We start from the raw sequence: 27,370 nt of genomic DNA on the forward strand, positions 1-27,370 counted from the left end.
GGCCATAGAACTTCACCAAATTAATTCCCGGGACACATCTTTTTAGAAAAAAACATCCAATTTTGATTTAAAAATAAATCTCAGCAACGGAGAATCCACCATGGCCCTTGGTAAATTGTTTCAATGGTTAATTATTCTCGCTGTTAAAAAAGTATCCCTTTGATATGGGGTATATAAGTAGCTCTGTTGGCTTCAGTAGGATTACTTACATATTTACTATCTGTCAAGTGCACAGGAACCTTAACCAACAGCTAAGTAAAGTAAAACCAACAGTAGAGATGTGGTCAAACATAATGAAAAGTAGCAGAGATTACTGAAAAGGACTAGATGAAAGTTAACATAGACACATTAACAGAACAGCCTATTTCCAAGGTATTATATGACCTCTAATTAAAGTGAATGGGGTAAAGATGGATGGCTGAAAAGTATCTGAAAGTGACATCTCCAACCCCTAATGCCTGGACTGCATGGAAAAGAGAATGCAAGATGGTGAAATCTTTCTGCAGTAGACGGGACAGGGGTTGAGTCTCTGGCCTGCATGAGATGGGTGTGTTGATAATCCATGAGTATGCTGAGTATGGCTTAGGAAAGCAGTAATTAGAAGCCCATGAAGAAAATATAGATGAGTATAAGGTTAGAGGGCAAGTGTGTGTTTCTGTCCTGCAGGTGATGGAACTTTACCTGAATTTTTAATATGTTGTGTGTAGGGTGCTGTTTGTTTGCAACCACTCTGTTCCATTAGCATTGTTTTCAAGGGCAATACATTTTCAGTGCCAATTCTGTCTTGGAATATAAATTATTAGCTGTACTTCCTACTTCAAACAGACATCAAACAATCAAGTTACATTTCTACAGTTATAACTTCAGGATGGGGACGGATCCTGCAAACTTTACTCAGGCAAAAGTCAAAGTGAAGTAAATGGAGATTTTGCCTGAATAAGGACTGCATGACCGAATACACGTTTAGTAGTATAAACACAATCATTTACTTTGACATTTCACAGAACAGTAAGAACACAGGGGCACAACCACAGTGGATATGGATGTTCTAGAACTTGCCCAAGAATGTCCACCTGGGATAACAACCTCCTGAGGAATCATAGGCAAAATATTCCTCCCAAGAGATGATTTACACATCTTTTTCCTCTAATGTAGTATAAACAGAACATGTGACAATGAACAGTATTTGAACATTATTTAAAGAAACCCATTTTTCAATTTGGTGGCTTACCATTTTTGAACTATGTGGTCACTTAGCAAAAATAAGGATATTCCATATTTAACATACACACAAGGAAATCTTGGCCTCACTGAAGTCTGTGGGAATTTTGTCATTGACTTTGATAAGACCAGAATTTCATCTACAATGTCACTCTACTACATACTAAAATGGGTAAATAACAGCTCTCACTTATAACCAACTGCAAGCTTCCTATTTCTACTTAACATACTCCTATATACACAGTTTGGTCTGATTTTCATGGTATTCTTTTGTTAATGCATTCTTAAAGATGTTCTGTTCCATTCAGATCCTTGAACATTGATGAAAGATTTTGCTAAGGGCAATCTTGTGTTCAACAATCACTTTTCTAGAAAGTGAAAGACAATGCTATTGAGAGGCAACATACTTTCTGTGAAAATGGTCTGAATTACTACAAACAACAATAGCACTTAAACATTTAAATTATCTCAAATTGTGCTATCTGGCTATCAGCTCAATCTTTTGCAGCTTACACATAGCATTAGTTCAATTGCTTAATGAGATCAGCCAGAAAACAGCATTCTGAACAACAAGTCCAATGGACAAGAACTGCATCTTCAATTTACATGAGTGGTGGAATATCCCTGTTAATGCAGGACAGCTGGCATCCTACCTTTTGACCAGAAATAAAAACTCATTATTTTCATGAACTTATGATATAATGGGACTTCATGATATTTGAAGAGGAAAACTAGTTTGGGTCATTACCCAAACAGCAAGGAATTTACCATGTATTTCAGAATGCTTTAGTTGGAAGAACTCCCCTTTGGACCAATAGATTATAGCCTGCAGGTTTAAGTTCTTCACTACACCTTGGGCTCATATACATTATTGACTCCAGGATTCAAGTCTAGAGCTCAGGGACTGTTAGAAAGTGACAACTTTCAAAGGCAGCTTATTAAACAGCTCCCTCCGGCCTGTCTCAGGTGGTTGCCAGCTGGAAGTTAAAAATCCTAGGGCATTATTTGAAAAAAAAAGTAGGGAGTAACAGCTAATGTTCCCTGACTCAGGGAAACAGCTTTTAGTGTTCAAGGCTGCATGTGAGTTTTTTGCAGACTTCATAATTTCAGCTGTTTGCCTACACATTGCTACACTAACATCTTTTATTCGTTATTTTGTAAAGCTCTCTTGGGAGAGCTTCAAGAATGAAAACAGCTATATAATAACAATTTTATTCTATTATATTTTGAAATCCTTGAAATCATTTATATTATATATAAAACGAACTTCTATATAACTGATCATTATACAAAAAACGCTACCATTTATTTTTTGGTATATTATAGTGGTTTAGTGGACAGGATTGTGAAGTTCTGACACATATCTTAGCTCCTAAACAATAAGAATGAGATATTTGATTCTTACATCCAATCAATTAAATTATAAATTTCATTCTCAAAACAGCTGAGTTACTCTTTCTAAAAATGTATTACAATATGAATGTCACAAGGCAGCCTCACCTGGGGTGCCCTCCAGCATCAAGCTGCTGCACGGCCAGCCTCTATCTCCCCTTCAGCAGTTCCCAGAAATAGTCCAACTCTTGGAGTATAAATAGTCCTTGTGGGGTTAATTTATACAAAAATAATCTCCATGTATATAAACCAGACAAACCAAGCCCCAAGAATCCATAAATGTACAGCCCTGGAATTTCACCCTATGCTCAAAGTCTCTGCAGCTCCACCACACTCACTTCCCAGGTATTGCTCCAGCATCTCTCAACACACCTCTGCTAGCTTCCTGACAATTCCTTCCTTTTCATGGGGAAGGCCTACAGTGCTTTCTGTTCTCTGCAGGTTCCACCCAGGCAGCTCTCTGCTGCTCCTTTGGTCTCTATCCTGTGCTCAGACAACAATGTCACTTGCCGAAACTTTCATTCCCAGGCAGCTTTCAACTTCCCTTTTCCTGACTGACTCCATCTGCACTGTCAGGCAGCTTTGACTCACCAGGTCTCTCCCCATTCTAGGGCCCAGGTGCCTTCTTTTAAGTCCTCAGCTGGGACCTGGCAGTCAGCTGGCCAATCATGGGTGGACTGGCCTCATCCCTCAATGTCAACCTGTGAAAATGATTCCTTGTGTAGTCTCCCAACTTGTGAAGTTAACTGTGCCTAATGGAGATTTCTAGTCAGCTTGTAATGCAGCAATAAGAAATTGTTTAGTCTCCCTTTGAAGTGAAAATGTCCAACTGTATAATTTACTCAATACATCCCATAAGTAGAGCAAGAAACTTCCCCGTAGCCAGACAGATGATAAGGCTGACTACATCATTTACTACCCTCCTCAAAGCCCACCAGGAGCCATTGGTTTGGGGCCTGCTCCAAAGTTCACTGAAGTCAGTGGATTCTCCCTCACCCCCACCCTCATTAACTTCAGTGGCTTTTGGATTTAAACTGCAACCCCCAGTTCAAAAAGATACTTAAACATGTGTTTAATTTTAATGTTATTAACTTCAATGGGAATCTTATATACTTAAAATTAGAAAATGTAATATCTTGCTGAAATGGGGCTACAGAGAACAATAGAAAGACTCCCTCCCTTACAGGGAAACTGAGGGCAGGTACCTGTATGATTCTTCAGGCAAGTCTTACAGTCCTATAGTGGTCATCAAAGAAAAGTCATTATTAAGCAAAAGTTACCTTCCAATAGTATCTGAGATACAAGTTATTTCTTCATAGTATTAGAGTAAAGATAAGAAACTGTAGTTTCACAGATATCATTTAAATCAAATATATATACACACACATCTATTCAATAATGCATACAAAGTGTGGAGCTCAGTAAAAGGCAGAGTGTCTGTAGATTCAGTCAACTCCACTCATCGAACAACTAACTCTCATTATAGCACTAAATCAGTTTGCTTAAAAGCAACAGGTTTGCAGTAAATTTATTTTGTTTTACCCCCAGGCTACTATTAAAGTCTATTTGCCTAAAGGAAAACACAATTGAATTGTAATAGAATTCTTTATATCACAGGGTACGTCTACACTACAGGATAAATTTGAATTAGCTTAAACCGATTTTATAAAACAGATATTATAAAGTCGATTGTGCATGTCTACACTAGGCACATTAATTCGGTGGTGTGCATCCGTGGTCCGAGGCTAGGGTCGATTTCTGGAGCGGTGCACTGTGGGTAGCTACTGTAAAAGAATGAGGCCAATAATGTCGATTTACATCCACACTAACCCTAAATCGATATAGTAATATCGATTTTAGCGTTACTCCTCTCGTTTTGTAGGAGTACAGAAATCGATTTAAAGAGCCCTTTAAATCGATATAAAGAGCAGTGTAGTGTGGACGGGTGCAGCGTTAAATTGATTTAACGCTGTTAAAATCGGTTTAACAGCGTAGTGTGGACCAGGCCACAGTCTGGTATGCACCACACATAGTGTAATAGGCTAAGCATCTACATCAATTAGAGCACTCACTGAAGACATTAACAGTAAGGAAGAAGAGAGTGAACCAACCTTCAGAAGTATGCTGAAAGAAAACCTCACCAGGCACAGAGAATGGTGACATCCTCGGAGGAGAAATTTGAAGCAATAAATTCTTTTGTAAACTCCATAAAGAGAGAATGAATGAAGTGATGGAGAAGGCAGATAGAAAATCAGCAGAACTGAATACAGACTATGAGCCTTATAATTAGAGATAAACACCCCTAGGATTGCAAACACCTAGCCCTTGAAAAATCATGAGCTTAGATTTGAAATTTCCTTCCTCTATCACCTGTAAGGATTGTGTATTCAATTTTTTCTCTGCAGCTATCAGAGCTAGAAATTTACTTTAAAAAATAATAAAAGCTGACAATCTCCCACAGTTATGATTTTTAGGAGTTGGACCTTTACAAAAAACACCAACTCTTGTCATAGGAATTGGCAACACCACACCTCTCAAATACATTCTGATGAAAAATAATGCCATGTTGAAGGTGTGGTAACAATATTTAAAAACTTCAACATGTTCCTGCAAGTTGTATCCATTCTGGGCATTCCAGAGAGAATGGAAAATACATATAATGTTGCATTTATGGAAAAGCTACTGCCCAAATTGCTTAGTTAAAGATGATGTTTAATGTGTGGAGAAAAATGACCAGGTACTCATAAGGAAGCAGGATGATGGGATTAAGAAAGGGGTTACCATTAAAGTAATTTGAGAGACAAAGAGGAAGTTCTGAATGCAATTACAAAACATATCTATAGCTCTGATTTTAGCTCCTGCTACCAAAAGAAAAGATTTCAGAAAAGTTAAGTAATATTTAATAGTAGAAAGAGTTCTGTTATATGTAGGCAGCTTCTGGGAAAACATATATTTTCTGTGATTAGAAGACTACAATTTGATTGTTGTGGAGAACAAATTCTACACAGATTTAACAAGTCAAGTTGAAGAAGAATTAGGCCCAGTCTAACTAGAAAATTAGGGCTGTTTAACTACATTGGTCAGGCGTGTGAAAAATCCACAACCTGAGCAAAGTGGTTAAACCGACCTAAGTCCCTGAGAAGACAGCAGTAGGTCACTTCGGAAGTGAATTACAATAACCAAAATTAAGGCCACTTTAATTTGGAATGAGACTGTTTCCACTGGGGTTAATGTGGTTTAACTACTCCTCTTCGAATTCACACCTTTAGTTAAATTGAGTTAACTTTCCTGGATGTCCCCATGTAGACAAGCCCTGAAGCTACATTTACTGTTACTGCTAAAATAATGTGTTGGCCAGGAATTCAACAAAAATAATTTCCAAGTATTCATACCTGTAATCCCTAAGTATAAATGCATACGCCAAATTTTAAATAATGACCACTCTCCTCCTGGTTCTTGACTAGGGTTTTTAGTTGCTACAGTAGCAGCAGCAATAAATAAATAAATAAATAAATCATGAAGCCCTTCATAAGTCCCTTAGTCATACAGTCAATGAGACTCTTTTAATCCACTATCATGCCCAAGTAAGTCTTCAATAAACACTTAAGGAGGACTTCAGGATTTGGACAATAGTAAGTATTTTAATTATTCCTTTTTAGATAATATAATATGTTATCATATGAAGATCAAAGTCTCATTCAGAAAACAGACATTCTAAGTATCTTTTTCTCTAGTTTATATCCTTCTCAACCAAAAATATTACTTCTAAATAATGTGTACTCTCTCTCTGCCAGCTCTTGATGGATCCTTACACAGTGTTGTATAAGATTCATGGTTCCCTGATACAAATAGTAGGAGAACTGTATAACTGTGTATTAACAAATTGAATACAAGCCTAATTTTAAACACACACACACACACACATTATACATATAATATGTATAATCCAACCAACCAATAGATAAATCCACACAAAAATATTATGACCTGGAATTAGGTAGCACTGGACTTACTAAGATTGAACTCTCCCCTAGGTTGGTCTCACTATCAGAACAAAAGGCCCAAACACTGGGGTTAGTACAGAATCTCCCCAGTCCATGGAGAGACCATTCAGCAGACAGCAATAATGTAGCAACATACATTGCATTATTAGTGCACTAATGTGCATAGGGTGACCAGACAGCAAGTGTGAAAAAAAGGGACGGGTTGGGGGTAATAGGCACCTACATAAGACAAAGCCCCAAATATCTGAACTGTCCCTATAAAATCGGGACATTTGGTCACCCTAAATGTGCAGATCAGAATTCCAGAAATGCAGATGCTATCATTGTTATGAATTTGTATTACCATAGCATCTGGGATCACTAGTCAAAGGGAGAAAGATGTGTAGAGAGGAGAAATGGCAAAGGGATTGAAAGCTGTAATAAAGGCAGGGAGAAAGGTATGTACAGCGCATCGACCCAAGCTTGGCAAATCTGTTTTTCTTATTTCCAATCTTCTCTTGGAAGTGGGGTCTTTGTTTTCCTTGTCCATGCCAAGAGAAGAAACCAAGCTTTCCATTCCCTTTACTCACAGACTACTGCAGCTCACATCTACCAGCTCCCATTGGCCCCTGGACAGCAAGAGCTGTTTTACCAAAGCTTCCCAGACTCTGGTTTTCCCAGTTTCAATAAGGTCCTGATAGGCAGAAAGGGCATGTTTTCCAAATGTGTTAGCTCAGTGTAAGGGACTGGGGCATATGCAGTCTCATCTAGTGGTCACAAATGGGCTGGTGTTCAAAGATTGACAGCCACAAGACATTAGTCAGTGGCAAGGATTGGAGTAATCACTAGAGCCAGGATTAATAAGCAAGAGTCAGGGTCAGTCAGGCTGGGGTTAGAGACTGGAGACCAGAAAGCAAGGTGAGGTCTTGAGTCACAGAAAACCAATAGTGTGGCTACTTAGACAACTTCCTGGGCTACCCTCCAGGGTTAAATAGTGAGCATGGGCCAATCAGTGGACCACTGAGTGCTGTCACTCTGAAAACCTATGTGGAGTACTTCCTGTAGCACCTAATCTCCACAGAGCTTCTTGGATAAGGCTTTACATATCCTCCCAGTAGTAATGTGGGAACATCATCTGTCCCAGGCTCTGTAGACTGGGGTTCTAATCCCACAGATCTTCATGTTCAGCTAAATTAATTTAATACAATTTAAAAATCTCTGTAAAGATGCAGGCTAATGCATTTGATGCCTAGGCTCCTGCACTACATACAATATGGCCAGCTACTCTGACTTTACATAGGTTAACCTGCATCTTATAAGGGCTTTTCAACTATGTTAAACTAACTCAGCTGAAAAAAAACACATTTTCTGCTCATAGAGATTCACCCTAAAGTTATTCTTTATTTGGTAGCTTCATGTAATGAAGTTTCAGAGTGTATTAACTAGCACTGGTTTCCATGTAAATTTGGAATGAGAAATATCCAGAGGAAAAAGAGTCCACAATGGGTTCACACTATCAATGTTCTACAGCATCTGGATTCCATTAATCCACTTTTGTGGGGGCTTTGTCATGGTCGAGGAAAACAGTGAACACGCAGCAAAGGCAGATCTCCCTTATGCTGTGGGTGCAGAGACACAGAGGAGTATTTGGGAGCTTAGGTTTGCACTCCTCAAACCAACATGATTCTACTCTGGTTTCCTGGTAAACAACAAAGCTCTAATAACTTCAGCACTTCCTCTGGATCTGCCAAATGTTCAGTTTGAAAATGAATTATCTGGGCAGCTAAGTGGAGGGCATGCATCATATATATTTTTTACTCCAGAGAATGTATAACAATATTAAAAATTTCTTTTGATATGGAGAATGCATAATGGTATTAAAAATTTATCTTGATAATTATCAGATCTCTTTACAGATATTCTGTATTGTGAGAAACTCTCCATAGACCTGTTCACTTGGTCTGAGGAAGGGTGCATGCTGGCTTTAAAAAAAAAATGAAAATTTTATTCACAAAACCTAATCTTTCTTTGTGGAACAGAAGAAAATCCCATATACACACATCCTGAACCCCAAAATGAGGGTGAAGTAAATCTTCCCATTTTTGGCTTGAGTATTTAAAGGCATTGTACATTTGTATTACGATTAGTTTTCACATGCCAAGAAATACCATCATGTTTCACTGTGGAAAGAATTTGAGCTGGAAAATGAGGTTAGATCCACATACTTAGTTAAGGAAAAGGAAAGAGCAAGATAAAAATTGAAAAGATAAACAAGAAAATGTAGAAAAAGAGAAAACTGCAGATACTTTATATTCACAGAGCTCAAACTGAGATTATCATGATTCATTTTTCTATATGGCCTAGAAAATATATTGAATTCAAGCCTGACTTTCTGAAGGAATACTTTAATATTGATCTTAGATATAGCATTCTCCAAGAATGCTACACCAGAACATTTTCATTTCAAAGTGGGTTGTTTTGAAAAATGTGAAGCCTTTTTTTTTCCAAAATGGGAAATCCATCAAAACCAACTCTTTCTCACAAACAGTTTCAGTTATGGTAAATTGACGTTTTGCAATGGAAAAAAAAATGTTAGAAAAATTTCTGACCAGCTCTATTTTTAAAAAGTCTGCATGTATGTGTGCCTTCCTGTAAAACACACTGCCACATGAAGTCACTGAGAGCAAGGATTTAGGATGCTTCAAAAAGGTATTGGACATTTACATGGATAATAATAATATCCAGCATAATAAATATTTTGGATATTAAACCTTATATGTCAGATCCTAAGCGAATCTCTAACAATTAGATGAGAATGATACCTAATTTGGGGGGCATGTTATCCCACATCTGCCTACAGTGAGGTTCTTATGCATTCCTGTGAAATGTCTGCTGCTGAACACTTTCAGAGACTGGACACCGAACTAGATATATGGTAGGTTGGATCGAGTAAGACAATTCCTATGTTCCTAATACATGGATGCATGTTTTCCGATGTACACATGTGAAGGGGTTCACTCACTGCAGGAGCTCCACCTCATGGCCAGGGGTGGTGTAGAGGGTCTCTCCCTGTCTCCTCTCCTGAAGACAGTCATTCCACGGATGTGGAAGTCTCTCTTCCCATAACTTAGCCCTCTGACGAGATCATGGTTTAGTCCATCCCTCACTCCTCCTGGCAATCCAAATCCTGCCCTTCTTTCAGAACACCCCACCAGAGCCTGCTCCATCCCAGTGGTTGTTTTATACCTTGCTTGCCAGCCTCCTTAGGTCAGGCTAGGATCCCAGGACTTATTCTCCCCTCAGACTTCCTCCTCACCACCTCTCTATTTCCAGAGAGTTCTCACAGTTCCTTCTGTTCTCAATTCCCTAGCTTTTTAATCCCCAGCTGGCTTCATCATCAATTAAGCCTGGTTTTCTCTCTCTTGCAGATACTGCCAAGTATGTTAATTGGCCTCTTTGTCCCACATTTAACCCATTCAGGGCCTGTGTGGAGTATACACCTCCTCATAACTTTGATTCTGGTTTTGTCAAGGCTTCAGGCCTCAGCAGATCACTGACAAATTCATCGCTGGAAACCAGTCTGTTTAACCTGTCTGTTAGTATGATAAAGATGAATGCTGGACATATAACAATGTGTTTAGCCTTTATGAAATGCTTGTAAGATGCTACATGCATTAATCTCACTTATAATATCTTTATCGCATGCTGTAAAGCAATATTAAAGTTTTGCTTAAAAATGTTTGTTCTTCAATTGTGAATCCAGTCAGGAGGGATCATCTCCTGCCCATCAAGAAGGGTAATCAAAACTATATGGGCCATTGTGGAACACCACAATACATATAGTTTGTTAATTGCCCCCCACACAACATGAAGAGGTTTTGTACAAAAGGGAAGGGAAGGGAATTCTGGAAAAAGAAAATAAAAATAGCTGATAAGAAAATGTTGCATCTCTTTTGCTGTTTGGACTCTCACAGGGCCAGAGCTATCAAACACAAGGAGAGATCGCTGGGACTAAGACGTTCAAAGTTGACAGATTACTACAAAACTCTGTCACCTTTTAAAATCATAGATTGTAATTCATTTGTGTATATACGCTTTCCTTCTTTAACGTATAAATAACTCTCCATTTCTTTTCTTAAATAATAAATCCTTAGAAAGTTTACTATAGGATTGTCTCTAGTATGAGATCTAAGGTACAGGTTGACCTGGGGTAAGTGACTGATCTCTTAGGACTGGGAGCAACGTGAACATTTTGCATATTTGGCATATTGCAACTACCAACTATCACTAAGTCCAGCTTGCCCCAAAGTGACCACCTGTGACTCCATGGTAAGCTGATACAGTGACTGAGGAGTACACATTTGTTACTGGGTTGGAGAAATCTAATTATAGAACATACAATTGGTTCATACTTCTTGACAGGCTGCCCTGAGGTTGCCACTCATAGTCATGAGCCACTCCAGACAGCAAGACAATAACATAGAAAATTAAATAAATGGGGTATCTCAGATATCAGAGTGTGAAAACGGTTGAAAATGCTGCTTTAAACTCAGAATTTTGCATTGACAACAAGTGAAAATAAATCTGATAATCTCATCTGAGGCCACAATTGTGCCCACCAAAACCCATTGTGAAATTTCATGACAGACAGTCTCTGCTCAAGAGATCTTCAGTATTAGAATAACTGTCATAGATTAGAACTGAGGTGCATTGGCATAATTATATGTGTGGGGAGGGGGGTACTTGTATAGCACCTGTCTATGCTATGTGAACAGGACCCCAGCTTTATTAGGTAAGGGATGTTGCCAGTTAAGTTATCTGCATCATTTATTTTCTAATCAATGATACAAAATATGAAGTCTGATGGCTTTACAAGTTTCTAATTCATTTTTAAATAAGTTCAGAAACTTGACACTTACCTGTTGTCATAGGTTTCACCTCGACTCTGAACTTTAGGGTACAGATGTGGGGACCTGCATGAGAACCCCTAAACTTAATTACCAGCTTAGATCTGGTTGCTGCCACCACCCAAATAGTTTAAAACAGCTGTTAATGAGTCATTTGGGAAACTCTGCCCCGCCCCCCAAATCTCTCCTTCCCAAGTACTGTAACCCTTCCCTGGGTAACCTTGAGCGACTTCCCCACCAATTTCCTGGTGAACACCGATCCAAACTCCTTGGATCTTAAAACAAGGAAAAAATAAATCAAGTTCTTAAAAGAAAGACTTTTAATTAAGGAAAAGGGGTAAAAACATACCTCGGAGAGATTAGCATACAAGCTACTCTCACAGATAACAGATTCAAAACACAGAGGATGTTCCCCTGGGCAAAACCTTAGTTACTCAAAAGAAAGCCCAATCTGATTATCCCTCTAATGCAAAAAGACAAAGTCACAAAAGGAAATAAACATAAGATAATTCATTCCTTCTCTAATACTCACTATCCTGGGTGATTCATTGATCTTTTTCACTCTGGCACAGAACTTAATGGACTGAACAAAGGAAGAACTTCCCTCCTTCCTCTTGAAACATCTTATCCATCCATTGGTTCCTCTAGTCAGGTGTCAGCTAGGCTAGGTGAACTTCTTAACCCTTTACTGTCTGTTTATGACACCTGTATTGAGATGTTCTCCTTTGCAATGATATATTGTTAAAGTGCACATATTTGATAAGAGAATATTGGTTAGGCTATCAAGAAAGGTTACGTTCCTGAAATAAATAATTATTCACTGGGGAGTGGAAAGGCAGAAGCAGATTTGTACAACAAATGTACATGAAGGGTTAGTAAAAGAAAAACTAATTTGGGAGACATACAGCTCCAAAAGTTTTGTTTAGATATTCCTCCAGACCTTCAGGTGTTTTTATTAAAACCTCATTGGTCTGAAAACCAAGTATGAGCAGGACTTCTTGCAAAATATCTTGTACTTTCTGGTTTCACCAGAAATATTGCCAGAACAAATTTTCTCATTGGATTTGTTTCCTTCATCATTTTTATGCATTGATCACTATAGCCTCTGGGCATATGTCAGATTAAATGCAGAAAAGAATTAAAGGGTCCGCAACAGGCAGCACAAAAGTCCCTTCCTTCAACACCATCACACAACCATAAATAAGCCATTGATTATCTACAATCAGACAAAGGATTGACCAAAAAGATGTGTGTTGGCGCATACTCTGAAGTTCAGCAAACTCAGGCCCTGGCAGAGGAAGCAAGTTCCACAGCCAAGGGCCCACCACAGAAATACTGTGGCTCTACTCACCCTCCAAGTGCGCACTAGGGTGTGTTAGCAAAGGAAATGCTCTTAGGTATCATGAAAGTGCATAAACAGAAGATGGACCTTTGTTAGCTAGATCTTGAACTGTGATATGCTCTACAGATTAATACTTTACCTATTTTACATAAAAAGCAACAACAGCATCAATGAACAGCAAATGGACAGCAGCCATCTGCTTTACAGGTTGCTATGAATCACTCGCCAGTGGTGAAACTTCATACAGTTATACTGAGACACTCTTGTCTCTTACAAAATGCACCACAAGCTTTTTAATAACCACACAGATCAGACAGGACTTCAGTTTTAAGGTTCTGGGTAAAAACATTTAAAATTGTCTAAATTATTGAAAGTCATTGGCACTTAGTCTCTAAAGTGTCACTTTTGAAAAATGTGACTTGGGCTCCTAAGTCACCTAGACACTTTTGAAAATCATTCCCTATGTTTCAAAAAGTCATACAGTAAACCAAATTGAACTAATTTTTATCTACTTTGAGGATGTAGATTTGATCTGTGGCTCCAGAGAAACTAATATTTTATACCTGATGTTAAAGCCCTAAGCCATCTCCTCCAATTGAGCATAAAAGCTCTGTTACTACTTCGGTTACCTGATCTTCCATTTGCTTCTCTCTGCAGAAAATGGTTCTGCAAAACATCTGGTGCATCAACCCTTCTCATTCCTTCTCAATGCTGAGAAACTGCTATTCCCACCTCCAGTCTCTTCCCAGGGTTGTAGTGCTAATAGGGGATGGGGGAGAGTGGTGTTCTCCCTGGAAAGGAGTGCTCTCAGCTCCTTCAGGCTAAGTGTTAATAATGACTAGATACAGTGGTTTAGATTTTCTATCTACTATACAAATGTTAGCTAATCTATCTTCCCAGACTTTCTTTGAGGTAGGTAAATAAGTGTTTATATCTCTATTTTACAGATTGTCACAGAGTGGTTATGTGACTTGTCCATGGTCTCATAGCAAATCAGCATCAGAATCCAGACTACAACCACGTTTCTTGAATTCCTGTCCCCTCCCCCACCCAATCCACTACACCACATGTTCCCCAGGCAAGTTACATCTCTTTCTCTGTGGCCTGGCCTATGCTGGGTGGGAGGTGGACGGGCGGGTCGATCTACGCAATTTCAGCTACATGAATAACGTAGCTGAAGTTGATGTACTTAGATCGACTTTCTGTGGTGTTTTCACTGTGGTGAGTCGACTGCTGCCGCTCCCTCATCGCCTCTGTCTCTCACCAAGCTAGAGTACAGGAGTTGATGGGAGAGCGCTTGGGGATTGATTTATTGCATCTAGACTAGATGCAGTAAATCAACCCCCGCTGGATTGATCGCTGCCCGCTGATCCAGCTGGTAGTGAAGACATACCCACAAGGTCTTTGTTTTCCCACACCAACCCTAACTTACATGCACCACATTTGTTTCATTATCTGACACCAAGAACTCAAGAGAGAGAACATCTAGCCACCCCTCAGTTTGTGCAACATACTGTACACAGTATGAGGTTTTTGGTAACTGTGCACACAGAATGTAACTTCCTATTGTGTGTTATCACAATATAGACTTCCCCCCACCCACACAGACCTTCTCCCTGCTCTTTATCACAAAATTATTTGACTGATTTTATTCTCAGAACAAGACAGTCAACAATTGTAGTTTAGTCTAAATTACTTCAGAGTATTTCATAATTTGCTTCTAAAGATACCATGAGTATTTTTGTGAAAAAGAATAGTACATACTAATTTGAGACTGCACAACAGTTTCATGTCTGATATTAAATTTTTGCTGAGAATTGGGTGTTTTGTTTTGTTTTTAGTAGAAGCCACATTACAAAGCATGGAGACTAGCAAAGTGTGAATTAGATGGTTGCACTTTATGGATGGGTGATTTCTGTTTGGTGTTTCTGAAATAGTGAGGATATGTTCAGATAAACGAAACTGTTGTTTAATAATCAATGAGAGATGCACAAGAGAGTCACAAACTCTTTCCTGCTGAAAGGGGAGTAGATTCGATTTGTTGTGGGCCTCTGGTTAGATTGGATCTTGACTCAATTTAAGGTAATTCACCAAAAGCTGGTGCAAATGCTGTTCCTCCACATAAGGACCCTAATCCATAAGCATCTGAAGAGACTGGGAGAGAATAGGGTCACATTCTATGGAAAGAGGCAAGTCTTCCCTCCTCCTGAATGATTTGCAGGAAACTACATGTGGGGACATTGATTTTCCCTCCTTTCAGGCCCCTTCTAGTGACTATTTACACTGAAAGGGCAATCTACAATTCACATTGTTAAATCCAGAGCAATCACCTCAACCACTGACAACAAACAGAGAATAACTTCAACAGACCTAAACTAGAATTGTTAAGGATTAAAGCCAATCAGAAACATTTGATGAAAAGGTTTGAAATTATGCCCTTTCACCAGCGCCATCCAGCTCCACAAGAAACAGAACAATTCATTACAGTGTGGATGAATGGCTGACTCTGGTGGTCGCTTCTAGGGCCAATTAAAGGGGTTAACTGAGCCATGAGAGTTCATAAATGAATCCAATTCCTTTCCCCTTATTTCTTTCTATATCCTGAAGATAAAGTAAGAGTGTAATGTGGAAGTTCTGTGGGTTTATACAGTGACAAATGGCTGTATTACTACTAGCAATAATAGGTCTTTGTCCCAGATACTAGACGCTTTGCTGAGGTTCCTATTTCTTTATAATATCATGAAAAAGAAAGAACATGAGATGTATAAGCACTGTGGTCCCATGTATTGACAAATGGGAATGGTGCCATTGCCAGTAATAATTCTTTGTCTAGTAACCAGAAGCCCATTATTTTTTTGGTCTCTCTCAAAGGGGACATAAAGTATAGTCAGAACAGGTGAGAAGAGATTCAAAATCTTAAATTCTGCTTTACGCCTATTTCTAAAGCCACTTAAGTTTCATTTGTTATTTACAAATATAAGTGGACAAACAATATACTTTTATAGACACCATCATACATGATAATACTTAGAAGTTGCAATACACTCAAAATACATAATAAATGAAATCCAATTAAAAACTTTTTTGAAATCACTGTTTCCAATTAATAAATGTGGTACACTAATAATAAACAAAGTACAAGTACATGGAAGAATGTAATTTTCTTCTCTCTCTAGCTATCCCAGCTGTGTTGATATTTAACATATCACAGCTCTGCTTAAGAGGGACCAGATTGACACACTTGAAAAATGTTTAACTGTTTACATTATCCATTGATTTTGGTTTAATACTCAGTACCTGTAAAATCCTTAATATATATTAATAATCTCCACTGGCATGAAAAAAGAGTTCAAAAAACTACCTAGACTTGTGTGGCTCATTGACAGAGAGAGAGAAAGATAGGAATATTCAGCAAAGGATATAGAATTTGATATTTTTCAAATTAAATATTAACGCAATATCTGATAAAAGCAGAAGAGGTGACGCTCTGTCAGCATAGTTTTATAAAAGTTCTATCTTTGTCAAAAAATGTGTATAATATCAGACTGAAGGCATAAAGTAAGGACTCCTGATTTCAAACCAATGAGACACTTGAGGGGCTTCAAACTTTTTTGTCAACAAATTGAAACATTCAAACTACAATAATACAATAAATAATAAAAATCAATAATAGTAGGAGTGAAAGACAACAGGGTTGTTTGGGTTTTTTTAAACAGGAAAACATCTGTTTGGTTATCTACGATTTAAAAGTAGGCCTTTTTAAAAATTAAGTATAATTATAATTAGTTATATCATCCTCTTTCACAGCAAAACTTGGGGTGCAGGAACCAGATGAATAAAAGCTCTGTGAGATTCCTCCTGTAATATCTTCTATTTATGGCTCACCTCTACAGGGGAAGAAGCAGAATTGACTTCAGTGGGACCAGGATTTAACTTCTGGTTTCTACTCTGTGTTGATCCACTTTCAAGCTCAGTGCTGAGCACTGGTTCCATGGTTAACATAGCTGTCCCTGGAAGTGCACTGGACCTATGAGAATAGGATCTCCTCTACTATTGTCTGCCCCTGGAACTTCTAATGAAGGGGATTACACTATGCAGAGGGTTGGAGAGGGAGGGAAACAGAAGAGGTAACACAGCCTGAGAGTGTATTATCTTTTTTATGCAGTTCCTAGTCGATGTCCTGGGAAGGAACAATACATGCTCCTGCCCTTGACCTGCCTCACAATATGTGGAACTTCAGAGCCAAGGAGTTTCTTCTGAAATATCTCTGGCAGAAGGAGATGGTGCCATGGGGGTGGCTGACACCATCTTTTGCCTGTTGACCTAGATGTGACAATTGCTCAACACTGTTGTTGGGAAAAAGCCACAGTACGTTAAATGTTTCCTATAGGATTAGTGAAGAGACATCTCTCATAAAAGCTCTATGCTTTGGATGGGTACTTCTAACGATAAAGCCTGAGCTGACCTCACTCACATCAGTGTAAGTAAGGTGTAAGTCAATGTATGCTTATGGAGTAACACTGGTCTAAAATTGGGGTAAGATCATCAGTTCTATAGTTTCCACAGACTTCTAGCAAAACTTCTGAATGAGTAACTATAGCTTATGGAGTTTAAATACACTTCTTACTATAAAAACCTTTATGATGTAATTAACTTTAATGGCACCTTTAAATATTACATATTTTTAAAACATCTCTAAAACTCACTATTGTTAATTTTTAGAGCACCATAGGTATGTGTGGCTCTGGACAAGAACATAATATATGGATAATATTTTTATAAACATAAGGAAAAATCACATAGGCCCCACTGAAGTTAATGGCAAGACTCCCAAAGACTTCAAAGAGGACCAAATATCATCATCATATTTCTTTTTCACAAACTAAATGATGTTATCCTCCATGCCAGATCAATTAATACCTACTATTAAACCACACATGATTATATTCTAAAACATTACTATGCATATGCAAATATAAAAGGCCATTTTGAACAAGGAATCAAACTTCTTCCTTAACAGTCCCCATTGGGCAATCCCACATGCTATATATTCTGTGGGTTCTACATAAATATGAGTGTGTAACTCTTCAGTATGCATCGGGTTCTGCTCATACATTTGAAAACATGGGTGTTCATTTCAGCCTCACTTTGCTCATCCGTAAGATAGGTATAATCACCACCACACAAGGACAGTGTGAAGAATAAATAATGTTTATAAAACTCATGGAGATCATTGGAGGAATGGCGCTCCCTGTGCAAAGTATTAACTTATCCTAGGAATGCTATTATTGGATTTATCCAATGATTTCCAATAATCAGAAATCTATAGGGCAAGAGATTTCTAAAATAGGCCAAAAAACTCTCTTATTTAGTGATACGTTAACTTGACTTGAGAAAACAAACTATTTTTTTTATTATAAAGGTGATGTTTTGGTGTTAAATTACATCATCACATTTTAAAGAAATACACTGTAACCAGACAAATATTTCTCTGTGCTATGACCAAATGGTTCTGGAATTAGCATAATCTAGAATATCTCCACTTTTAAATGAAAGTAAGTAAAGATCATAGTTCAAAAGATACAAACAGAAACAACAATAACAGTCATTGTTTAGAAATTAGTTTGCAAGTAAATATATATATGGTATTTTGTTTTAGGTAAAATTAGTATGACTGTCCAGTACTAAGTCACATTTTTAGTCTATCAATTGTGAATGCAACTATTGACTAATCTATAGGCAATAATTCAAATGAAATTTGGTCTCATGACTTTAGAACAACTGAGTGACTGGACTGCAGGTTGCAATTCTAACGGTTTTGTAATTAGACAGGCATGCACAAACTATAAATTGATATTCATACCGTCATAAATCCATCCAGCAAACCTGAATCAGGTTTAGGGGGTGCTTGCAATCGTTCCATGGACCACTTTTCAATAATGGAGGCCACCTGGCTGTTCTCTGTGTTTAAGATTCTGAATCCAGTCATGTTAACGCCACTATACCGGTAAGGTTCCACATCAAGAGCAAAAAGGTCCTGAAAGACATGTTTGTCACATAAGTGCTTTATATATGTCATTTCTTAATTCAGGCATTTAACCACCTCCATGGAGATAAGCACTGTAATGTGCCATGATCAACAGTATTGTACATGATACAAAGTGCTGTATATTCCATGTACAGGCTTGGTTGAGGTCTATTTCCTCCATCTTATACACACGTAACTCCAACTGATGCTGATGCTATTGGGAGTTCCCTGTATGTACAGAGGAAAGAACATATCCCACAATCATAAACAAAGCACATAATTTTTTCCTAAAGCCCAGCGGCTGAAATGTCTAGTTACAAATACTCCATAAAACTTAATCAAACTTGAATATTATTTGCTAATTTAATAATCCTTTTTTCTGTAGTTCAGATACTGAATTTAAATGACAAAGTAAAATAAAATGACAGATTCTCTGCACTCTCCTCAGATTATTTCTCTCTGCTAAGCATTATCCACTCTTCCAGTTTTTATCTTGCTCTATCATCTGTAACATTGTTTTACCTTAACGAGCTACAGAACACCTTGTAGAGAATTAGTCTCCATTGTCTCAAAAACAGAATAAATGTTAAACGCTCATTATTAAATTAAGACATTTGCAGTTGGATGTTGAGGCTTAAATATGAAGTTCATGAAAAATAGAACTTTTATGACTCAGTAAGCAGAGCTTCAACCAGCAGAAAGTGCTTCAGTACTATGTAGCAGGCTGCACCAAGACTGTAGTTTTTTCCGATTTCCTTAGTAATGTGTTTAGTGAAGGTGATACAGACTCTTATTTAGCAGTCCTGCACCACATTATGTTTTGACAAACACTGCATCTTCAACCTACAGTGTTTGTACTTCATCTCCTTTTTTTAAATTGCCCATTTAATATACTCTAGTTTTCTGTGAAATTGTAATGTTAGGGCTGATATTTATCAGAATACATTTATGTACCCATTGAAGAGACAGGAGAGCAATAACTGGGAAAGCAGTATATGAATTAGTCATTGTTAACATTAGAACTCATACCTAATCTCAAAGAGAGTTATCTTTCCAGATTCCAATTAGGGCTTATGGTATTATTTTTCATATACAATGTATAGGATATGTACGGTGCTTAATTTGTGCCAAGGCTTACCTGGGCTGAGCCCCAGCATCTCTAGGCTTGGCAGTTCCTAGCCCCAGCACCTCTGGGCTTGCTGCATCAGTTATGAATATGAAAAATTGCTTGAGGTTCAGCACTTAATTGCTTGAGCCCCAGCACTTTGCTCATCACAAATTAAGTGCTGGATATGTAGGAATTCAGAATGTGCCTACAGTTTGACATCTATTTACAAATCTCCATACTTGTGTCCTTATTCTAAAGACATTGTACATTTTAGCAAAATAGCTAAATGTAATGAGAACTATGTCGCAGTAATTCTGTACTCTTACAGGATTTCTTTCCTTTCAAATTTCAGATGCTTTCGAACATCTGCACACAAAAAAACCAACATTATAACTAATTATTTAATCCAAACACATTCGTGTTTATAGAAAGTATAATAAATATACACAACAGCTCAGTGTATTAATGAGCTAGTGCATTAGGCCCCTGAATCAATCACTGGAGAATACAGTTCTGCTTTAAATGCTGTGATTGGAAAATTTATTTGACAGGACTTTCACTGTGTCAGGTAAGAAGCAATTAATAAATCAAAGCAGCTGAAACTCTGTTGCAAGTTACAGAGCTCCACTGCAACATCAAAATCCATCATCTGCTGGCGTATAGCAAATTATCTTTTGCTGTCACTGATTCAAGCTGGTCCTTCACTAAAGAAACTAGTGTTCCAAGAAGCAAATGGAAATATTTAATTACAGCAAATTCCCGATTTTAAAATTTAGTAAAAGTCCATTCTAAAATATAAAGCAAAGAACCAAATACAATGAGATAAAAAGCTCAAGTTGCTCAAACCAGAAATTCTCACCAATGAACCAAATGAAAATACAATATACAAAATTAAAACTGAGAAGTCTGGAATCATTTGGTCAGTCTGAGATCTCTGACAAGGTTAATTATAAACTGTGTGCAGCTCCAGCATCTCTGAGTTCCACAAAGGCCCTAAGCATTCTATCATTAACTTTTCCAAAGAAAAGTTATGGTTATGTAAGATCTCTGCTGTTACTAACCTAATGAGGTTCATCTTTAAGAGCTATTTCATTAAAGGCCAGTACTCAGGCTGTTCCAGTGCTGCTGTTTTCCATGTTTTGCAATCTTTATACCGTGATTCAGTGATGACTGTTCATTGAGTTCACGTAAAGGTCTCATTTCAGCAAGGTACTTGAGCATGTGCCTCATTTTAAACACATTACGTAGACCCACTGAAGTGGGAACACCTACATGCTTAAAATGACACACACAATCAAGAACCTTGCTGAACTGAGGACTAAATGTGCCCATTTGATCAATAATAGGAGTAAGATAAAAGAATGTATATAATTTGATTTTTCCTAATGTTTTCCCATTTCTCAGGATGGAATTTAAAATACTTCTAAATTCTTCCCTGATAGCCTTCTCATATATAGCTCGGAAGTAATGCAAGAACACATTGCTTGAGAGTAGAGCTGAGTGAATTGTGAAAAAGATTGTCACATGAATATTTGTTTACATTTGAAAGCATATTTAGATTCAGTACTTCCAGTTCTTGAGTTTAGCACCGAATTTTCAGCATGAATGCGCCAATATTCATCAAAGTTGATTTTTGTGTTGCATATTTAATTCCAGAACTCTCCATTCCTGACGAGTTGGTATTTACATAAAGGAAAAGAAACAATGCCACACAGGAAATTTTAAATTGTGGGTTGCAATTATTCATAATGAAATATTTAGGACTCATCTGTGGATCAAGAATTGTATGCTGAAGGAATTAATAACTAACTTGGAATAATGAATATCTCTGAGAATTTTACAACTTGTTCATGGAAAAAACAGTAAGGATAAAAAGGACAGGACTCATAGAATAATTATTAATTGTGGATTGATTATCCTCTCAGCTCTACTCAAAAATTAACATCTCTAATCCTACAAAATAGTTTTCTCAGGTCTATCAGTGTACAGTGGTGAACGTTTATTAATATATCCTCATGAGTTTTCATTGGACATAACAAAACTTAATCGATTAAACATCCCATATTCATACACCATTCCTGAGAGATCTCTTTCACTTGTCAAGTAATGCAATTAAGATGGCTAAGGCCTTTGGTCGATGTCGTTAGCATGTTTTTTTATAAGCTACTTACCAATGTGGTAAAGATATAATGATAGTATTCTGTCATCATTCCCATAGCTAAAGCCTAAAAAAATAAACAAAATTTTAATATTTCTGAGGTCACATAACATTTTTAATTGCACCTTTACAGCATATTAAAAAGCAAAAGTGGAACACTATTGGGAACAGACTATAAGGTAGGAATTATACTAGAAGTAGGTCAAGCAAATCATTTCTTAATAGTTAGAACAGATTACTGACTATTAAAGGAATTTATGAACCAGATCTTCTGATAGAAAGATTATTACTATAATGTTTAGAGCTGTAATTGTGAAAGAGGTTTATAGTTTTACATATTAATGGGAGCATTAACTTGCCATACAAAATCTGAACTAAGAATATTTTACTTCATTCTATTTATAATGTCTCCACTAAATAATAACCTCATGAGAAACACAATTCTACTTTGATTAACAATATTACTCAATTAAAAACTAGTATTAGCAAAATAAGTAGGACATTGATTGATACACAGACAGACAGATCAACAGATCCAACTTTGGGCACTTTTATCATATTTCTTTAGCATTAATGGAGCACATTAAATATCGATACCATTATTCAAAAAGTACAGAAAATTAACAAGTATGTCTTCCTGCTTTCCTAAAAGCACATCACCTAATAATTTCAGCTCAGCTGTGTATTTTCAATTTCTTATATATTTTTACTGGCAAAATAAGGGCAAGAATTCTTAAATACAGTTTTAAAGCAGTGGGTTGGGTCTCTATCCTCATTCTAATACATTAGTCTTCTACCTTAAAAGGCAGTTCCGATCCAAAAGGCACTCTGTGGAACAGCCTCCTTTGCATATTAATATTTATAGCCAATCATTTTAGTAACTTAAACTTTTAGTTACTTTTTTAGCACTGAAAAGATAACATAGCTATGGGATAAGAATTTGGATTCTGTTTCTTTTTGAATCAACAGCATTCTTTTGTCAATTACATCAGTTCGAACCCACTGATGGCAAGAGGACTACACAGGAGTCACTGTGAACAGAATTTGGAAACAAATTAAATTTGCAGATATATAAGTGAGATCCTAGTTTGTCCTCCAGAAGCTTTGCTGCTTGTGATGCTGCATGAGAAGGCAAGACGCAACAAGACTGTAGTTATGGGAGTGGGGGAGTTAGGAGTCTACAAGTTTGAACGGGGATTCAGTGTCCTGGGAAATTGTGACATATCAGGTGTTATTTCCTGAATTTTAGAAGATTTTAGACAAGAAATTTAGGCCAAAAAAATAAACTAAATACACAAAAGGTTGTCTACCCGCAATTTATTTAGAATTCTAGTATAATTCACCAGTAGAAAGTTATATTGTGTTAAAATACCAAAAGCCCTGGGCTCCAAAAATACACATATCATTCTCATCAACAACACGCTCACACAAACATTGAAACTGAAACAGCACTGATTTATATGTTTTGGTAATGCTTCATTTTTTTTTAACATAAAGCCAGGATGCCTTCTTTCCAGTATGTAATGTAAAACCATTAGACTGCCCTGCCCACAATCAGGTCTTGCAAAGTTATCAAATTCCTCACAGAAAAGTGTCCTACACATCGTGTTTTATATTTTGCCATGTTCTCTCTCTCTCTCTTTTTTTTTACCTTCTTTCTTCACTCCACTACCTTCTGTCTCTGGCACCCATGTCTTCCAGGTACAGAGGGCATGGGGGAACTCTCTCTCTTCCCAGTTTTCTATCTTCCTCACTTTTCCTCCTATGAGTGCACTTCTTTCTCCCCTCATCTCCCACAAGCCCTCGATCAGAGTTTTCTTTCATCACTGCCTCCATGCTACACTATTTCTGCTGGCTCTCTTTTTTATTCTCCTCCATTCTGTTCACTCCATCTCCACGTTGTCTCCTTGCTCCAACTCCTTTCTCTGTATTCCAACTTCTTTCACAAAGTTTCCTTCATCTTTTTCATTCTTTTTCACAATGTTGGGGCTTCCTTATGCCTCTTTGTATTTATTTCTCTTCTCTAGCCCCACAGTCCTTTCATTTTGTTTCCTATCCATCCTCTTCCCCACTTCCACTCTCAATTCTTTCTTTGTCCAAATCCATCCACAGTTTTCTTCTTGGCCTTAGTATAAACTCCCCAACTCCTCAGACTTTTGAATCCATTATATAGCCCAAACAATTAACCTCCCTTTCAACCTTTCCTTCCAAGGGAAAAATGAACCTATGTTCACAAGGTGCTAGAACTAGGAGCACAAGGGGTGCTGCAGCACCCCCTAGCTTGAAGTGGTTTCCATTATATACATGGTGTACTGTTTGGTTCAATGGCTCTCTGCACCCCCACTATACAAATTGTTCCAGCACCCCTGCCACATCCAGTTTATATGCAGGTTCTAATGTCTCTGCCCCACAAAGGCTTAAGCTTAGGACAAATCTCCTTCCTCCCCAATGCCAGGAAATGTCGTTGTGTGTTGGGAGGGAAGAAGGTGCTACCTGCCCAAGTGCAGGCAGAGTCAATAGAAATCCTATTTTATTCCCTGTTGCAGGGTGCCTGAGGTGCCCATTTCCCAGCAGGGAAGCAGCCAGAACTACTCTCTCTTCTATCCCTCTGCATCAGCCAATGGGGCCACTTCTGAGCTGCTGCTGCGAAGAACTTCCTGCTCACAGAGAGGATGTGGCTTCTGAGGGCACTGGGAGCTACAGGGGAGATAATAAGAAGAGATGGTCTTCCTTACCACCTTCTTGCCTGCCATTGGCCTGAAAACCCACCTTGAATGTCACAGTGGAAAATGATATTGATTGTCTGGCATTTCAGCAAGAGCATCTTTTAAAAAACACATACGTGTGTATGTGTGTTTACATGTAACCAGAATGTATTTGGCAAGGAGTCACTGAGAGACAATAAATATGCAAACCCACAATACCATTTTTATAGAGTCAATATTCAGAGCAGAGCCTCACTCTTGGCAAAATACTAAGGTCAGCTGTTTAAAGGATCAGTCGTGCATGAAGTTAATGGCTTAAGCTGACTTTCTGCTTAATTGTCAAAAGAGAGGGAAATGGAAAACTCTAAAAAAATAGCAAACTTTTAAATGTAAAAGCTGAATTCTTATGAAAGAATTCCTACTGCTAATTCTGAGCAGAGTCACACTCTCAGTAGCTTGCTTACACTATTTAAATTTTGTTAAAATTTGGAATGGGAAGCTTATGTCTGATAAATCCTCTCCTCTAATATGTTAGTGAGAAGACAGGGGATCGAATGAAGATACACCTCATAAAATGCACAGGCCAGGTTTTTTTTTGTTCATTTTCTTTTTTGTTTTGATTCATTTTTTTCCCTATTCCCCTCTAGCACTCACATATTTTTGCTGATACAGGATACTGTGAAAAGTCCAGTTTGCTTTTCCTGTGGGAATTATCAGGTGCACATCAATAATGCAACTTGATGGATTTATTGTTAAAGTTATTGGCTTTCAACTAGCATTAATATATATTTTCTACTTAAATCTTTATGGTCTGTGAATAATTAAACATGATTTTAGCTAGACCGCCAATAAGAGAATGGCTTGCACATAGAAGAAAATAAGGGCAAAAGTGTTTCTTTCAGTAGCAGAACAAAGTGCCACATTACTGAGAATTATAAAAAGCATTTGAAAGAAGTCAGGATAAAGAAAGATCTGCATGTGCATGGGTTTTTCTAGCATATAGTATCAATTCATTAACATGCGATACCACATTTCCCTAAAATATGAGATACGGTAGTTATAATTAGCTGAATACAAAAACCTACCTTAGATGAATTTTTATTTTCTCTCTAGACAAATGCATGTATTTTTATTAGAGGAGGATGGGAAATAGTTTTCGTATCCCACAAGAGTTTTCAAGGTTTCAATTTTTTTACCATTCCCAAATTGTGATAAAACTCAAAAATTGAAAATTTTCATGAACCAATAATCCAAAAATAATTGTGGGAAACCTTTCATATGGATAATTTCAAAATGTTTCATTTCTATTCTGACTTTTTATTTTATTTTTAGTGTGTGTGTGTGTGCGCGTGTGTGTATTAACTATAATTTTGAAAAGTCATTTTGAACCAAAACTCAAAACCTGTCATTTTAAAAGTGTCAAGATCGGACATTTCAACAAATTAAAAACTATTTTTCCAATTTTTTTCAGACAAGAAGATATTTCTAAACTGACCCTTTACCACAAACAGTTTCGGGTTTGACAAATTGGCATTTTTCGACACACAAATATTATGTAGGAAAATTCCTAACCAGTTCTATTTTTTATTAATGTAAATGGGGTAAAAATAAATGGGCATTAAAGTTGCTATTGAAAACTGTGAATTAATAGTGTAGGATTTTTCTTTTTGTTTCAGCTGTTTTTTTACAATTCTAGTTTTTTACTTCAAGCTTATTAATATGATCAACTTATAAGCATTACCTCATTTTCTTGCTAAGTGATGAAATCTCACCACTGGGTACAGCTAAGGAGTGCCTGTGTGCATTGGGAATCCTCATTCACAAAACTATAGAGCAGCAATGGAGCTACTCAGAGACCACTACTGCACCCTCAGTGCTACCATACACCCTGAATGTGCTACATCACCTTAGACAGAGAAGGAGGATAACTAGTACCCACTTCTCTGGCCTTCTCCCTAAAGAAGTTGGAGAATTCCTAAAGAAGTGGATTACAACTGTGTAGCGTACAGCTGGTGCAGAAAGTTTGGGCAAGCTCTTGTGAATTCTGCCATATGCTCCTTGCCTTCCTGCCTGCACACAATGGAAATGCAGCAGTTTGACTATGTTCAGAGTCCTCTGCACTCATGGCAGAAGGGCAGAGAGAATTTGGCCCCTAAGAAAATACCCAAGGGGACTGACAGTATGAGTAATTTTCTCAGCGGAATATATTAGTGTGCTCATCTGGTAAGGAAAAGAGAGATTTAATTTACAAGCATACATACTCAAGTAGTTTGTCAAATCAATGCAAGGTTGAGTTTTCTATTATTGAAACACACTATTGGAATCCTATTCATTTGATTATGGAATATACTAAAATTAGAAGTCTAAATCAAAATTGTTCATTGTGCAGAATAACACTATACAAACATTTTAAATTTGCTTTCTGTTCAGAGTGCCAGTCTATGAGTGTAAAACCAACAGGACATTCATCATTACAAGATAATATAAAAGATTTTTCCAGGTAACATTTGCCTCCAGGGACTTGTA

The 27,370-nt window shown here is 37.5% G+C and overlaps 1 protein-coding gene across 3 annotated transcripts in view; it reads right to left on the reverse strand.

Moving 5' to 3' along the window:
* GRIK2 (glutamate ionotropic receptor kainate type subunit 2) overlaps positions 1-27,370 on the reverse strand; it is a 595,148-nt gene that overhangs the window by 350,183 nt on the left and 217,595 nt on the right. For 2 of the 3 annotated variants that reach the window (XM_050949241.1, XM_050949239.1), the window contains exons 6-7: positions 22,153-22,206; positions 18,709-18,882 (exon numbers count right to left, since the gene is read on the reverse strand). In XM_050949241.1, coding sequence (XP_050805198.1) covers positions 18,709-18,882; positions 22,153-22,206 — 228 coding nt within the window. The remainder of the gene's footprint in view (positions 1-18,708; positions 18,883-22,152; positions 22,207-27,370) is intronic. The other variant, XM_050949242.1, reaches the window with a different exon arrangement.

This window comes from Gopherus flavomarginatus, chromosome 4 (assembly GCF_025201925.1).
Source record: "Gopherus flavomarginatus isolate rGopFla2 chromosome 4, rGopFla2.mat.asm, whole genome shotgun sequence".
Lineage (NCBI taxonomy): Eukaryota > Metazoa > Chordata > Testudines > Testudinidae > Gopherus > Gopherus flavomarginatus.